Genomic DNA, 17,737 nt, shown 5'->3' on the forward strand with positions numbered 1-17,737 from the left:
TTAAATTATTAAAGGTGACAAAACAGTCTTTAAATCTTTATGGGTTTTTGTAAGGCAATTATATTGCTTACACATAATCAGATTAAAGTGATTACAGTGATTTATATTGCAATCTGACATCTCCTATTGAAGAGGTGGCCTCTGGTCTTTATGGATGTTCGCAATATTATCTGTCATAGATAACCCTTCCAGTTTCTTAGCCTGAGGTAAAAAATAAAATAAAATTTCCACATAAGATTTGAGTTTTAGCTGATGTGAGCAATCTCCTTTAAGGACGCTAAAATGTCTTTATATCCTGAGAGTCATCAGGAAAAATTGTTGCTCTAAAGAAAGCCTCTGGGACTGTCCTGGGCTCTGTAACCAACACAATCCAGCTGTAATAAGCAATAAGGAAACGTTTCTATAAGGTGGCGGTGCTCTCTACCTGTCCGTTATTTACCCTGCGCATGGAGAAGGGTAGGTAAGTTGCTAAGCGTGCATGCCATCAAAGGAAGGGGCTTTAGAAAAAGGTTTGGATGGAGGGTCTGGCACTGAAGGCCAGAGTTGGACTCCTTTAGTGGCGATGGACGATAGCAAAGCAACATCGCGTACAACAGCTATAAGCACATTAGCTGTTAGCAGTAAGCACTTAGTTCTGCTTCAAAGGTGTTTAAGTCATGTGGCCAATGAGGTGAAGAGATTGTCAACTTGCAAAATCCAATGAATGAGAAAAGGGTGCTATATAAGCACTTTAGACCTAAAACTTATGACTGGAGTTTGTTAGCGAGTGTATTTAGCGAGATTTTGTGATTTTTATTGATTTTGTGATTTTGCTGCTGCAACTATTATTTATCAAAATCATTACAAAGACTTATGACCATGTTTGCTAACACTGGACCTATTTTACATTTTACAATATTTTACAATATTGTGTTCCTTATTAAATAGTCAAAGTACTGTACAAGGACATCCCAGACCTAGTCTAGGTCAGTCAGAATCCCAGACTGCTTATCTCAGTGTTGTACTTTTGATTTAACCCACGAAAGATAGAAAGAGAAAAAAAAAACAGTAGAGAGGAAACTAATGTTCCAGTGTGACCTGAACGTCTTCGGATTCGCAACGGCCTTCATGTCTTCATGCCTCCTCTGGTGTTTTGAGAAAGAGACGGAAACAGAAAGAGTGGTGAGCAAGAGAGACATAGAGAGAAAGAGGCAAGAGAGAGACAGACAAAGAGAGACAGAGAGGGAACGAGAGTGCAGATGAATGGTGTAATAAAATGTGTTTGGATGTCAAACACTTTGTTCTGGTTTCGTGATCCGTCAGCGACGTGCTCGGCTAATGGAGTAGCACTCAGTAACATGGTTTCATTTTGTTCAGATTGTGTGTGACATTTTTGTTGTTGTTGTTGTTGTTTAACCCTCGACCTTGGATGGTGTCTGTGTGTGTAACTCCGTGGCCATCTCCACTCGAAGAGCACGATACAGCTGTGCAGAATCCACACTACATCAGCAGCACTGCATAACGCAGACTTTTTTGCTATATTACGATTATTGACTTGCATCATTTTGTCTTAGATAATGTTTTTTCCCTAAAACACTATAACAACTCAACAATGCAGACCCATGACATATTTTTGTTAAATTCGGCTCTTAAATGAACCTTTTTCCATTTTTCGCCAAGCATGTCTGTCAGATTTATTACGGAGCTCGGCTTTCCAGTACTCTGACACGCTCATTTATAATTGGCAGTGAATTACTGGCACCAAAATACACACTTCATTCGCTTGAACACAAAATGGCTTATGAAATGTACTGGTTGGCGACAGACGAGGTGAATGCCTTTCCATTTTGTTGACATTCTGAAAAGTCACGGTACATAACTCCAGAAATATCCTTGCTCCCACAGTGACAGAGCAGGCGATATATATATATATATATATATATATATATATATATATATATATATATATGGGCTCTTTTCAAAAGCTGCTGACCCTGCTGCTGTCCTCCAGGACTGAACCCTGGGCTTGATCCCACTGCTGCATGGAGGTGGGGCTTCTGTCTAATACAGTGCCAGGACACGTTTTGGGGGGAATTAGACATCTGGCAATTTGAGGCAGTGAGGTTTTTTTAGAATATGTGGTGCTAGAATTCTCACTATGTCCATGAATCGGATAATAACTGTTGCTAGGTTGCCAACCAAACGCTTTTTGAAACATAGTGTCCAAAACTTCAATGGTGTTGCCAACATAACTCATCTTGGAACATGGTGTCCAAAACTGCAGCGTTGTTTTGCTTGCCAGTTCCCTAAGCAGAGAACTAAATAGATTTTTCTATATGGGGAATAGTAGCAAGGGAACAAGTGAAGCAATCCAAACGCATGTTATAGTTTCAGAATGTAGTAAACAGTTATTGGAACAAAGGCTGTTGTTACATCTGATGCAGAGCCCTCACTTATGGGACGCAGTAAACACACTGGTCCTTATTACAGGGATTAAGAGTGTGTAGGTTTCCACAGGCACCGGGCCCTTGTCCTGTGAGTCCTTGGGCAACCTCGCTGTAATTGATATTCACTGTAGAAGAGTGCATGTGCTAAATGAATGTGAATCTTTTTTAATGAAGGGATTTCCAGTATCTATAAAGACTGAAAATAGGTATAGGTGTGTGTGTGTGTGTGTGTGTGTGTGTGTGTGTGTGTGTGTGTGTGTGTGTGTGTGTGTGTGTGAGTGTGTGTGTGTGTGTGTGTGTGTGAGTGTGTGTGTGTGTGTGTGTTTGTGTGTGTTTATACTCAGGCTATGTGTGCACATGTCCCTGTGGTTTTGCATGAGTGTTCATTTATATACTCATCTTCATACCTGGGTATGTGGACATGCTGGCATGTCTTTGCACATGCATATGGGTGTTTATGGCTGTGTCCCTGTGTGTGTGTGCATAAGCTTGTGAGAATGCCCAAGCGAACGCTTGTGAGAATGCACATGTGAAAGCTTGTCTGTGCCCACATCATTTCTATTCCACCTCAAATGGAGCTAAACCCATCAACCACTAATCACTCCAAAACGCAGAAGGCTTTTATCTTGACCCCTGAAAGGTTAACTGCCTTGACCTCCAAAAGGGTTAACTGTCGAATACCCAGATCACTTCCAGAATGCTTTTACAGGGGAAATGAAGAGGTCATAGCTGCAACATTGCATGACACATCCCATCTTGAGCTTAGAAAGGCAAAACAGAATGTACTGTAGCTTAGTCACCAATAAATTGCTCAGTTATGTATATAAAGTGGTATTGTAAACATGCATACATTGCAAAGGAAGAAAACATAAGAGATGGTTCTCTACATCAGTTACTAACCTTGCTGGCCAGAATTCTACATTATAGAACATAGGATTTGGGTTTAGGACCATGGAATCTGTGAAATGTCACAGGCAACAGACAAAGCTTCATAGTGCTGCTGCAGCACTGTGCTGAGAAGTATTCCTATCTCTGCCATCTAATCATTTGTTGCCTTTCTAACCCTTTTTCATTACCACTGTTTGTTTATTCAGAGCCCAGTGAGGTGTTTGATGCTTTTCCTCTGTCCTGCATGACTGGAATAGCGTCTGTGTCTTATAGGGTTCAAAAGTATAAGACGAGACTCAAAAATCCTGCCGATGTCACTCTTACAGGCCTCTCCACAACAGTGCATAAAAACGATCATCTTTGTATGCAGACATCTTGGCGTTGGCTTGTACTGTCGGCGCATGAGTTGAAGCTGTCTGGTACGTGAGATTAATCCAATGGGAACATGGACGTGGCCATGGACGTAGTTTTATCCCCCTTCATGCAGTCTTTTGCTCTAAAACACACACACACACACACACACACACACACACACACACACACACACACACACACACAACTACACAAAGTTCAAATTACTAATGCACTTTATAAGTTCCCTGTTGGAATGAATGGATTCTTATCAGCCTTACCTCACCTCTAAATTCTATTTATAAACCTCGCCATGCCCTAAATTCTATTTATCAACTTCACCTCACCCCGAAAATTGCTTTCCATTTTCCAGGTTTCCAGAGTGTAAATCTTGCCTTCATTACAGGTATGCATGCACTGCACTGAATGAAATGGCATGCAGGGAGCATCATCACATCATTAGACCAGACTCAGACCCACTGCTTGATTCATACGGCATGCACTCGACCCTAGTGCACTGGTGTATTTTGGGAGGCAATTATAGAGATCACACGAGAGGGTCTGGCCCTCTAGATGCACGATCTCACTGCAACTCAGATCATGAGTTTTACGCACACCCACTAGCCCTAACAGCTCAGATTATGAGTCCTACGCACACCCACTAGCCCTAACAGCTCAGATCATGAGTCCTACGCACACCCACTAGCCCTAACTGCTCAGATCATGAGTCCTACGCACACCCACTAGCCCTAACTGCTCAGATCATGAGTCCTACTCACACACACTAGCCCCTTGATTCCTAAGAACACCCACTAGCCCTAACAGCTCAGATTATGAGTACTACTCACACCCACTAACCCTAACAGCTCAGATTATGAGTCCTATTCACACAGACTAGACCTAACAGCTCAGATTATGAGTCCTACGCACACACACTAGCCCTAACAGCTCAGATCATGAGTCCAACTCATACACACTAAGCCTAACAACTCAGATTATGAGTCCTACTCACACAGAATAGACTTAACAGCTCATATTATGAGTCCTACGCACACACACTAGCCCTAACAGCTCAGATCATGAGTCCAACTCATACACACTAGCCCTAACAGCTCAGATTATGAGTCCTACTTGTAGGTCATTTGAATAAATGATTGTCCTGTTTGTCTTCTACGAGCTACCATAGGTATAAGTGTTCCGTGACTCTACTATAATAATCAATAAATGCAGTTGCTATAGCCATATCAGAAGCTTCTGGTGCCTTGTCTTCTGTATTAGAAGATTATTTAGAAGTGTTGCTCCCATTTGCCATGTCTTGCCCAACACTACTGCACAGGAGATAACTAACTGTCAACTAACTGCCAGTCTGGGTGATCATTACATTCTCCATATGATAACTGTCACACCTGTTTGGAGTTAATAACTTGATATAGCACAAAAGTTTCACATTTTGAGACCTGATCTGAGAATTCCAGAACTCTGTCTGAATTTAGATTTATTGTGAGAAGCAAAGTCACAGGAACTCCATCACCTTCTCCCCTGACTCCCTGACTCCCCTTCGAGTCTGAGGCACCACAGGTTCCCAGAAGGTAGGCTTCTCTGTCCTACCCCACAGCTGGGTCAGCCTAGCCACGAAGCCCTCGCCGGTTTCAGTCAGAGGGGTGTCAGTGTGGGTCAACATTAAAACCACGCGTTACTGTTATTCCCAGTGTGCAGCCCATTGGATTGTGATTTGTCTGAAGATTGGAGCCTAGCCAATCCTGAGTCACCCGGAAGCCCTGCAGTTTCTCCATGCCAGAACTGCCTCTCTGACATCAGCGGTCTGCGCCCTGCCAGCACATGTGACCTGCGTCTGTTTGCAGATGCTGCCAGCATGTAACTCAGTGGTGTACCACTCTCCTGGGATACGCAGTGTTTAATGGGGATGTCAGTAGTAATCCAGTCACACACCCCCCCATCATGGCATTATTCAGGGTGGCTGTCTGCATCCCAAACTAGTTCAGGTTTGTTATGCCAGGGCTTAAATGCCACAGACACAAGTCAAATGTCACAGGCTGAATTTTTCTGCTGTTTCTGGTACTCTCTGAGACATGACTTGAAAGCAGATGTGTGTGTGTGTGTGTGTGTGTGTGTGTGTGTGTGTGTGTGTGTGTGTGTGTTTGCGGCTGTGCATCCTTGTGTGTATGCACGCATGTATGTGTGCATACATATTTGATAACCTACATAGTGCAGCAGGACAACAGTTCTAAACAGAGGACATTCTACAGCACACATTCTCATTTAAAGCAATATCCCCTTGATGTTTTGTGATTTTGTGTGTGTGTGTGTGTGTGTGTGTGTGTGTGTGTGTGTGTGTGTGTGTGTGTGTGTGTGTGTGTGTGTGTGCGTGTGTGTGTGCGCGCGTGTGTGTGGGGACATTCTAGAACACACATTCTCATTTAAAGCAACATCCCATGGAAGTTGTGATCCCCTCAATTCTGTGTTCACATAAAGTGTTTTTGCAGCTATCTTTGTGCCAGACAGGTTCCAGACTAAGTACAGACAAGTTTTACCCTCATAACAGACATTTTCTTTTACCCAAACCACATAGTTTTATACTAACCACATGCAGGATTAAACCTAAAATAAATCATGCTAACCAAAGACTTAACCACAGATTTTACACTAGCCTCAGGCAGATCTAAAGATTAACCAAATGGTTTCTCCTTCACCTTATTTCTCTGCATGCTATATTCTCTGGTGGGCTTACTGAAAATAAGGTTTAGATATTGAAAAAAAAAAAAATCATCTTAAATACTCTAAACCCATCTCTGAAGAAGAAACAGTCCTATGTTTTAAGCCCTATGTTTTAAACTATGCATATTAACTGTCCTGGCCATTAGAGGTGAGCTCACTTTAGTCCATATGAAAAGGTGACATGTGATTCCTTCTGCAGCCTTGAGTTAGGGAAACACTACTCATCGATATACAGCATTTCCAGCTGGAAACCTTGCAGAGGGGACTAGATCCCCTCTGCTTACATCTTTTAAACACAACTTTCTGACTGTCCATAACTCACAGTATCACCCACTTCAGAAACCTCAGTAAGTTCTCACTCCATACAGATAAAAGCAGACAGAAGATCAGCCCTGATGACAGACACTTACGTAAGAGCAGCTGATGCCTGGAGATGATTACAAAACAAAAAGAAATCACTTTTGAGGAGCCCCAATTGGACACATGCGAAACAGTCATAGACCTACAATCTCCACTTCAAATCAATGTATAATTAAATAAGAAAATTTTCCCCCTTAACGAATTTTCATTGATTTCCATGTCAGAGTTCATGTTGCCCTCTATGTGAGTTTATGACATATCTGTTTTGAACGTCTGGTGTATACTGGACCAAATGGGACTTAAAACATGCAATAAATATTTTCTTCACGCTGCTTTCCCAGCGTATAACAGTGCGCACCACAAAACCCTTAAAGCTGTCCAAAACGCATAAACCCGAGTTAGTCGCAAGTGTTACTGCGACCTACAGTTATGACTTACTAATCGTCAGTAATGACTGTATAAGATAGAAAAAAACATGGCTCTTAAACTAGAAAGATGGTCCGTCCTTTATACTAACATAATGCGCATTCCATACGTTCATATTAGATATGTAAGGCTACTCTCTCTGCTGGCAAAGGCCAGAAAGCCGCACAACATAGTGTTACTTGTCTTTAAGAGTACTGCAGCACTAAACAAACAAATAAATAAACAACTACAATAAAACCACAATTCCAAAATCTGTGTGGCGTCGGTGCTTCAATCGTTTAATGAATTTACAACATCACCACTTCCGATCCGGACGCAGAACACATTGTGGGTTCGCCAACGGTCTCGTGTTTCACAATAGTCGAGGGACGCAGCCAAGCGACTCACCGTTTCACGGACGAACCGTGACGATAAGGCAATCTCGGGCTTCTTACCTGTCACAAGGACGCCGTGCGACCCTGTGATCAAATCCCCTTCTCCCGCTTTGGTCCTATGTCATTAAGATCACAATCCCACTCCCGTCCAAGCCAAGAAAGCGTTATTTAACGACGCGCCGCGGTATGACTGGAGCTCTTTCACCGTTTATACGCTCATGAACGGATCACCGCTCGAGGTGCTGCTGCTACTGCTGCTGTTGCCATGGTTATCATTCAGCTCTTGTACGGTCTGCGGCGCACGGGCCAGCTCCAGTAACGCGCTCACGTTGTGCCATGTCTAGAGATGTTCAATTCTCCTAAGTGCTGCACCACTCGCTTGGTCCTCCCCCTCCCTCTCTGTCCTTTGACGGTGAGAGGGAATAATCATTTTGCAGGTCCGGATAAATCTGTCCTTGGTATTGCGTGTCGCACCGAGTGTACTGCCTAAATGACGTGTTTACGTCACCCGGCTCGCTAGAGTCGCGAGGAAAGTTTGATGCCGTTACTTCTTGGATGAAAGGTTTCATGTAAAAGTCGTTTTTTTTTAAGGTGTTATTAAGAGTGCTATGATATTAACAAATAAATGTTGTTAAAGGGGTAGCCTACATCTAAAAATTAATGATCCAGAAGATCTTTATGAACGTAGTATTTTTTTTGGGGGGGGGGGGGGGGGTGTTTAAGGCTGACGTGATTCTTTAATTTGTCGAAGATCTTTAACTCGTGCAAATTTCCGCACCGCGCGCATGATCTCGCTATACCCTCTGCTGAGCCCATCAAAGCGCGTGCGTCTTGCTGTAGCTGGTCACGGTGTCCTCTTAATTTTTTGGAATTGCCCGTTATAATCACAGAGATCCACTGCAGGCGAATCAAAACCCGCAATACTGTTCAGATCTCTCTCTCTCTCTCTCTCTCTCTCTCTCTCTCTCTCTCTCTCTCTCTCTCTCTCTCTCTCTCTCTCTCTCTCTCTCTCTCTCTCAGTCTGTTTCTCTGTGTTTTTGTGTGTTCTTATTTACAATTTTAATGGATATGTAAAAGAAGTTTGAACATATTTATCCGGCAAAGACAAATTCTACAAAATTTCAAGAAAATATTGTTGTCCTAAAAATAACTTGCAGCTCAATTTTTGTTCGTTTTTGTTATTTATTTATTTTAACACATTTTGATACCACCAGCTCACGAAGTTAATTTTTGGCATGTCAAATGTATCAATAGAAATAGTCAAAATTAACTTGAAATGATGATGAGGATGATGATGATGAGGAGGAGGAGGATGATGATGATGAGGATGATGATTATTATTATTGTTGTTGTTGTTGTTGTTGTTATTCATAGTAGTTACTGAAAGACAGTTTTTTAACAACTAAATAACAATAATAATTTAGAGTGGAAAGATTATCACGTGTTTCGCCTATAAAGCTATTTTTTTTAAAGTAAGACTTCAGTATTGTCTGTAGCTCATGCCTGGTCTTGTTCATAAGTATCACATCCACACATTTTAATTAGTGCGTGAGTGTGTGTGTGTGTGTGTGTGTGTGTGTGTGTGTTCATACGTGTGTTTAGGGAAGGGAGGAGAGAATATGTCTTGAGCATTGAAATCATGAGACCTACAATAAATGAGGTGTTTTCTTACCACTCACCCACCCCTCACAAGTCTTGAGTACTGAAATCATGGGACCTACAATCACGAGTTGTTTTCTCACACATCAACACCCCCCTCCTCCACCTTAAATTGTTCAAATAGTTGGGTTAATAGCTGTTTCAATTTTCACTTAACGTTATCGCTTGCCAGTATTGAACTCATCCAATAACAAGGTGATTGTCAGGACATACTGAGATTTTAATGTTTCTGAGTCATGTAATTTTAGCTTCATCAGCAGATCTCATGGGTGAATCTAAATTTTAAGTTGGTTTGAAGGTTTAATAAGCATTTAAAGTATGTAAAGTGTGTGGTGTGTTCTAAGGTTTGTTATAAAGATTTTATATGTGATGTGCTCGGATGTTTTTCACTTTCATGTTGACAGTAGAGGACTAGGTTTCATTATCATGGGTTAACAGAATGTCAAAAAATTTGACTGTTGAGATATCTTTCCTGGATTAAAGATGTCTGTTGAGATATCGTTCCAGGATTAAATATAATAATAATAATAATAATAATAATAATAGTAGTAATTTCAATTTATATAGCACCTTTCAAAGACACAAGGTCACTTTACAACTACAGAGATGGAGGAGAAAAAAAACAATTGACACAAACATCACAATAATTAACAAACACAGATAAATTATGAATAGTGTTGGGAAGACATGTGTTTTAAAATGAGATTTGAAGGAGGAAAGTGAGGAGCAGAGAGGAGAGATTGAGGTAAAGTGTTCCAGAGTTGTCTGTTGAGATATCATCCCTGGATTAAAGATGTCTGTTGAGATATCATCCCTGGATTAAATAAATCTGTTGAGATATCGTCCCTGGATTAAAGCTCTCTGTTGAGACATCATCCCTGGATTAAAGATATCTGTTGAGACATCATCCCTGGATTAAAGAACTCTGTTGAGATATAATTCCTGGATTAAAGATCTCTGTTGAGATATAATTCCTGGATTAAAGATGTCTGTTGAGATATCATCCCTGGATTAAAGATGTCTGTTGAGATATCGTCCCTGGATTAAAGATCTCTGTTGAGATATCATTCCTGGATTAAAGATGTCTATTGAGATATCTTTCCTGTATTAAAGATGTCTGGAATTGCATATTTATGCAAATGAAAATGCAACTGACTGTGTTTTTACAAGTCTTAATACAGGTGTGTCCTAAATCCTGTCATAAGACATCAATTATATTATATGAAAGAAGACATGGCTCCAAGAGGATATCTAAGAGAAGACAAGGCTCCAGGGCAGGCAGGGGGACTGCTGGAGTTTGGCCATAAATCTCCTGGTAAATGTCCTGAGCTTCCAAGCATCAAGAAGCCCGTTTTTCTCCAGCTATGAACCTTTCTTTTTGTTTTGTTTTCTTTAGTTTTCTTTTGTTTTCTTTTGTTTTGTTTTTTTGAAGCACAGCTTCAGGATAAAAGCACCAAGGTATATGAAACAGTGTAAGGGGTGGTGGGGTAGAAAGATGTAGAGGAGAGGCAAGCAGACAGGAGAGGGAGTGGGACTTTGCTCAAGACCCCAGACTAAATTCCTACTGACTATACGGGTGCAGTTCTAACATTGTTAGTTTATGGTCACAACCAAAATTCATTGATATTGATGCTATTGTTGATGTATCCTTTTTCCAGAAATGCAACTAAACAGTGCAGGAAGGAAACCAGGTGAAATGTGGTTTTCGCAGCAGTGTATGGATATGTTCACTCAGCTTCAGATCTAAATGCACACAAGGGCTATCCAAATCTTACTGAGGTTTAGCGTGAACAAATCATCAACAATAACTGATTTCTGCAGCTCTAAAACAGACTTCACGTCCTCGTTCAGTGCACATTCAGCAATTCTTCAGCACTCTTTAATAGGAAATTATGCGCGCAGATCTGAACGTGTGTGCTAACTCCCTCACGTCTGTTTCAAGGCCTCCCCACAGAGCAGCTAACCATTAGCAGAGTTACTGCTGTTGGGCATGTGTTATTACCTAGCACACCGGGGAACCAATGAGAGTGTGGCCGTGAAGAACAGCACCCCAGGGCAGCAGCTCCTTTAAGTACCACTCATAAACGCGTGCCACCACCCCTCGGCACCCTCCCAGCCAATGGCAACCCAGGAAAGCGGGCCGGTCGTTCCCGGCGGAGGCACTTTAACGTGAGCCGTGCGTTCGAGGCCCTGCGCACGGGCTACCAGAGCCAGTGAGGGGGACAGCAGGCACCGGAGACACACGCGGAGGAAGTGGCACGTCTTTGGTTCCACCTGTTACTCGAGAAGGTACCGGTCTCGCTCTGACAAACCAGACGGCACCCGCGTTTTGCTGGGGAGGACAAAGGTCATGTCTCTGCACTGCTTCACCACCCCACGGTAAGAGCTGCTCACTGAAGCTCCTGTCCCCAGCTGGCGCGACAAAGAGAGCCATGTCTGCTGCCAGCTTTAACTTGCTTTCTTTGATTGGATTGTGCTTGTCTCTCTGAGGCCTGAATAGGATCTCTACTATATATTTTGCACCTTGAGGAAATTGAAGAAAACTTGTTAATTAGTCATTTTAGTACTATATATATATATATATATATATATATATATATATATGTATGTATGTATGTATGTATGTATGTATGTATGTATGTGTGTTTTATGTTTGCCCAACCAACCTCCATCCTTTCATAAGTACCTTTAGTAGTGAGATTGTCTAGAATTAGGTGCTCAGGTTGGCTCATGACCTGCGTCGGGGCCCAGCTGAAGTACACCTCTCCCATGTCGAACATACACTTATCATTTTTTCTGTATCCAGCTCTGTAATTATATCTGAAGTATGTGTTACTGCACATGAAAGCCCCCCCTCAGTCATAACACCTGGACTGATGGAAGCAGTTGGTCTGTGTGTGTGTGTGTGTGTGTGTGTGTGTGTGTGTGTGTGTGTGTGTGTGTGTGTGTGTGTGTGTGTGTGTGTGTGCACGTATGTGTTTTACAAGGACAAACAAGTCTATAATCACTCAAATACAGCTGCATAATATCCCACCCAAGCTATCCATTTAATCTTTGGTTCTAATACTGCATGACTTAGATCTGTACAATTAGCTTTTTCCTCTGTCTTAAAAGAGAATCTTTGATTAGGTTACATGATGCAAGAGTAATGATATTGATCAATAACACCCACACACACACACACACACACACGCACACACACAAACGCACACAAGTTGTATAGTATAGTTGTATGGTATACTGAATAGTATAGTTATGTAGTATACTGTACTGGTTACAGTAATTGCAAGTGTTTATAGTCTTGATGTCCAAAGTCAGGGCACCTTTGAAGTTCTGTGATGGCAGATTGTGTCTAAGAACGACTCTTGTAAGATTAACTTGTTTTCTTATGTAATCTCCAACGTAATTAAGGGTCCTGACTCAAATATATTGTCTGTTTTCTGATGTGGTTACTTTTTTGCAACTATAGGCATAAAGTTCTCTCAGTAGTTGTATATATTCATACATATAAACCATATAATCAGATGTAATCATTCATTTACTGATTTACTACAATATTCTCCTATATTATTTCATTTTTATTTCTTTATTTATTTTAATATTCATTCACATTTAAAAAATATGTTATAGTGTATGGATTTATTTGCATAATAGCATGTTCTGTGTGTGTGTGTGTGTGTGTGTGTGATGTCAAATGTCACAGAATGGTTGAATGGCCTGCATCTTCAGCACTATGGCTGATGATACTCAGGTCTGTACTGCTCTGGTCTGGGTTATGGTGTCGAGGGCGTGCTGCTCTCTGATTGGGCAAGAGCAGGCCCATAGTGCACGTCATGGATTACTGTTACATTAAACATTTCAAGAGCAAAGGAGTGATAATCTGGCCTTTCCCTCCCTGAATAGACTAAGAGAGAGAGATAGAGAGAGAGAGAGAGAGAGAGAGAGAGAGAGAGAGAGAGAGGGTGTGTGAATCACAAAGATGAGAGAAAAAAGTGAGTTTGTGACAGAGGAAATGAGTGTGATTGTTGTGTATGGGAGGGTTTGAAAAGCTGTTGCTGTTCTTCAGAAGCCTCCAATAGTGCTCTGAATTAGTTGTCTTATTTTAGCTGTTATTTTATCCAACCTGTGCAGTCTAATTGAGACCTGTGCCTTCTAAAATAGGCTTGTACAAAAGGTATGACTACTACTACACCAAGAATGCAATGTTTCTATTTTCTAAACACACACACACACACACACACACACACACAGTCACAGATTTAAAGGAGATGCTCCCTGTGTGTCCTTTGTAGGCCTGTACAACCAACAAGTGACACTGATGCTTGAGTGAAATAATATTACAGTAGACAAGGGGCCATATGTATGTGTGTGTGTGTGTGTGTGTGTGTGTGTGTGTGTGTGTGTGTGTGTGTGTGTGTGTGTGTGTGTGTGTGAGGGGGTGGGGGAGGCAGAACACAGCTCTCATTCATGTAATTAAGACAAATGAGGAGGATGAAGAATTGCCAGTGAATCTGCTGCCAAAGGCCATATGTCTCTCACACACACACATATACACACACACACACAGATGCATACACACAAACAGGCATACACACAAATACACGCGCACACTCATAGAGACACATATACATACACACACACGCACACACACACACACACACGTATTTCTCACACAAGTATGTACACTCAGATGCACACACACAGACGCATGCACACAAAGGCCATATGTCTCACACACACACATACACACAGATGCATAAACACAAACACACACACAGACGCATGCTCACAAAGGCCATATGTCTCACACACACACATACACACAGATGCATAAACACAAACACACACACAGACGCATGCTCACAAAGGCCATATGTCTCACACATGCATATACACACAGATGCATACACACAAACACACATATATATGCACATAAATGAGCGAACACACTTTCTTTTTTATTCTAACACTGTGACACACACAGACCCAGTCTTTCTCTATCTCTCTCTCGTCCACACACACACACACTCACATATACTCACACACACATGCGCACACCCTCAACAGACTTTTGGAAACACACAGACACACACCCGCTCTCTCTCTTACATGCATGCACACCTCTCTCTCTCTCTCTCTCTCTCTCTCTCTGTCTCTCTCTCTTTCTCACATACACACCCTATATAATGGAAACAGCCACTCCAGAAATATTGAACTTTTCCGTAACAAGCTGTAACAGGAAGATAATACTAGGTGTAAGAATCACTCAAATATATAATTCACTTGAACACCCTTTAGGACACCACAGCTACGATGAATGAAGCATCCGAATAGATATCTGATTAAGTATCTGAATTATCCAAGGATCATCTGAATAAATGAATTCTGAAATACTGCCTTTGCCCTACACACACATCCAAACACACATTCATTTACCTCTCGGGAGTACCTGCCTGCTGCCAGGTACTACGAAGCCTGACACTGACAGGAGATAAAAGAATGAATAGACAATTGTGTGAATAAAGTGATGAGTGAATGGCGTGAGGAGTAAATTTAATGATGAGGGAATGAAGTGACGAGAAATTGAGGAAAATGAGTGAATGGAGTGATGAGAGAATGAAATGCTGGATAAGGAAGATGGAAAGAGGGCACCATAAGCCATATGGATGGGTGGATGGATGGACTGGTGCATGCCCGAGGGGGCATCTGCGTGAGGGGAGGGTGTGTCTGGTTCACACCGGGCCCCTGACCCACTGCGCCAGCTCTCTGGAAGCAGTGCTGAGAAAGCACAAGCTGTCTCAAACTGTGCACAGTCAACAACAGGAATCTTTCAGGAGATCAGTGAGATAGCTCAAAAGCGACCGTTCACTCCTCCCTGTATAAGATGCGCTCTGGTTTTTCTTTTTATCACACCTGTCAAGTGAACTCTCTCTTTTTTGTTCTTGTTTTCATTACCAATAATAACTCTATTAGGGTTAGGGTTAGGGTTAGGGTTAGGGTTAGGATTAGGGTTAGGGCCAGGGCCTTTTTAACAGGTAAGCGAATGTAATTTTTATGTTGGCATGTAGCCATCGACACCTGAAGAGGTAATCTCTTCATCACCTGAAGGTGTAATCTCTTCATCACCTGAAGGTATAATCTCTTCATCACCTGAAGGTGTAATCTCTTCATCACCTGAAGAAATAATCTCTTCATCACCTGAAGGTGTAATCTCTTCATCACCTGAAGAAGTAATCTCTTCATCACCTGTAATCTATTCTCAGATGTGCTGAAGCATCTTTCAACACTCTGCCACCTAAGAAGATGTCATGAGATTTAATTAATCCTAGGTTTTCTTTCTCTCTCTCTCTGACTCTCTCTCTCTCTATCCCACATTTCTCTGTCTTTCTCTCTGTTTCTCTCCTTTCCACAGAAGGTGGGCCTGGAAGCAGATAGTGGCGAGGTGTGTGACCCTTCTGGCTGTCACCATGGCGATGTATGCTCCTGCACTCGCACGTAAGCCACCGCCCAAACTGCCCACAATGCACCATAAGTCACTGCACAAATCACCCACAATGCACCATAAGCACGTAGAATCCATGAGGTCGACTCCTGCAGCTCGGTCCTTTCCACTGCAACCTATAACGGAATCAAACCCACAGACCCTGGATCAGGTTGGTGCCTCTCTGATCAAATCACTGAGGAACTTATCGCCGAAGAAGCAGCGGCACTCTGTCTTTTCTTTCCTCACGACTCGCCACACCTGCTGCGGGGACCTTCTACAGAGCTACAGCACGATGTCCTTCCCAGCAGCTGGTCAGTGCATGGTGACAACATGATCGGGAGTCCTGCTGGCCAGAAGGACCACGTTCCTGACCAGTGCTTCGCTGGAAAGCATTTTTAAGTGGAAGGAACTGAGAAGCCATGAGCTCACAGTCATTTTCAACCTCAACAAATGAACAAACACAAACTGTGTTTCCAAGCTTCTAAATCAGCACATTGCCATGTGGATGATCCTGATTGGCTGTAATGGTTATGGCCCAGCAGGACAGAAATAACCCTGCATCCTACTGTAGGACCACAACAGATAATCTCCCGTCTCCTGATTATCACAACAGATAATCTCCCGTCTCCTGATTATCATAACAGATAATCTCCCGTCTCCTGATTATCCATCAGCATGATGAGCCTAAAAGCATTGGGGGCAGGGAGCTGTCACACATGAAGCTATGGACCTGGTGTTTGTGTTTATGTGTGAATGCATATATGTGTGTGTGTGTGTGTGTGTGTGTGTGTGTGTGTGTGTGTGTGTGTGTGTGTGTGTGTGTGCATGTGTGATTTCTGTGGTCTGACAGCACTGTGTGGGCCTGCCACAGGATTGCAGAAAACAATCTGGTCGTAATTTCACTCTCAGCAGTTTGGAAATGCACAGACACAGGAGCTACACACACACGTGGTAGCGATGTTCATCAGTGTGGGCACCGCTGGCTCTGAGGGAGTAGCTCACCCTGTCTGACCTCCAGTCGCTGTGTCACTTTACTTCCTTCTGTGAGCTGACAGGGTAATGCGGAGGAAAGAGCCTCACAGCTCATCTGCTCTGGCTGACCTTCTCAGAGCTTTTCCACGTGGATGTGCTGCAAGTCACGCTTCCTCAAAACACATCTCCCAGCAGCCAGTAACAACTGCATCTGCACACTGGCCTGTGAGTGACATCTGCTCACAAGATTTCATGTTGGATGGCTTGTGCGGGGAACAGCGATGTGCCGAGTTCTAGATGCAGTTTTGTCATCTACCTGCAATAATCCACCTGATAATGAACTGATGAATTGAAACAGATGAGTTAGAGTAGAGAAATCACCAAACTGTGCTGACCTCTGACCTTCCCCTAATACTGAGGAATATAATCAGTATATTGCTAGGTATGTTCACGTGTTCACAGAACGACATGTTTAATTAAAGAAAAGCGTCTTGGCATTAATGTCGTTTGGTACTACGATGCTAAACATGCCGTTTTCTATTTGAGATTCGTAGATTCGTCCTTCTACAGAATTATGCCCCATGGAAACTTGCCCCCGATGCCTCCTGCTTAAACTGCATTTCTAAATGATCTGACAATCATCCAGAGTGATGTGATCCTACAGAGCACGCTTCTTCTTCAGCTGTCTGTTCCTTTTTCCAGAACTGGACCTCAACAGATTAGACGGCGACACTGTCTGCCCCACCATGAGAAATGGACAAGACGACCTCCCAGGTAAAAGTAAACACGTGACACATTTGTGCGCGCTAATGGTCCAGGCTTGCAGCCCCTGATTCCTGTATGTCACATTTCATCGGGGTTGGCTTTAATGGGCTTTTGGCTGAAATGTTATCTAAAAAGCCATTTTTAACAAGAACCATTAATCTTATATTAGTAAAATTATTCAAAACTAATAATCAACTAAGACATTTTGACAGTGATAAGTCATATCTTTTGCTGTGTGCTGTCTAAGTGTTCCAGCATTAAATATTTTATTTCATAGAAATGGTGATTGGGTCTGT

The 17,737-nt window shown here is 42.4% G+C and overlaps 2 protein-coding genes across 4 annotated transcripts in view; one reads left to right on the forward strand and one right to left on the reverse strand.

Moving 5' to 3' along the window:
• fam135b (family with sequence similarity 135 member B) overlaps positions 1–8,019 on the reverse strand; it is a 49,796-nt gene extending 41,777 nt beyond the window's left edge. Inside the window, exon 1 of the mRNA XM_027016250.2 lies at positions 7,622–8,019. The gene's annotated coding sequence lies outside the window, so the exon portion shown is untranslated. The remainder of the gene's footprint in view (positions 1–7,621) is intronic.
• Positions 8,020–11,388: 3,369 nt separating this feature from the next.
• Positions 11,389–17,737, forward strand: part of LOC113581240 (collagen alpha-3(IX) chain-like) — a 35,906-nt gene continuing 29,557 nt past the window's right edge. For all 3 annotated transcript variants that reach the window (XM_035534860.1, XM_035534871.1, XM_035534863.1), the window contains exons 1-3: positions 11,389–11,599; positions 15,633–15,715; positions 17,379–17,450. In XM_035534860.1, the coding sequence (XP_035390753.1) occupies positions 11,571–11,599; positions 15,633–15,715; positions 17,379–17,450 (184 nt within the window). In that variant the 5' untranslated portion in view covers positions 11,389–11,570. The remainder of the gene's footprint in view (positions 11,600–15,632; positions 15,716–17,378; positions 17,451–17,737) is intronic.

This window comes from Electrophorus electricus, chromosome 2 (genome assembly GCF_013358815.1).
Source record: "Electrophorus electricus isolate fEleEle1 chromosome 2, fEleEle1.pri, whole genome shotgun sequence".
NCBI lineage: Eukaryota > Metazoa > Chordata > Actinopteri > Gymnotiformes > Gymnotidae > Electrophorus > Electrophorus electricus.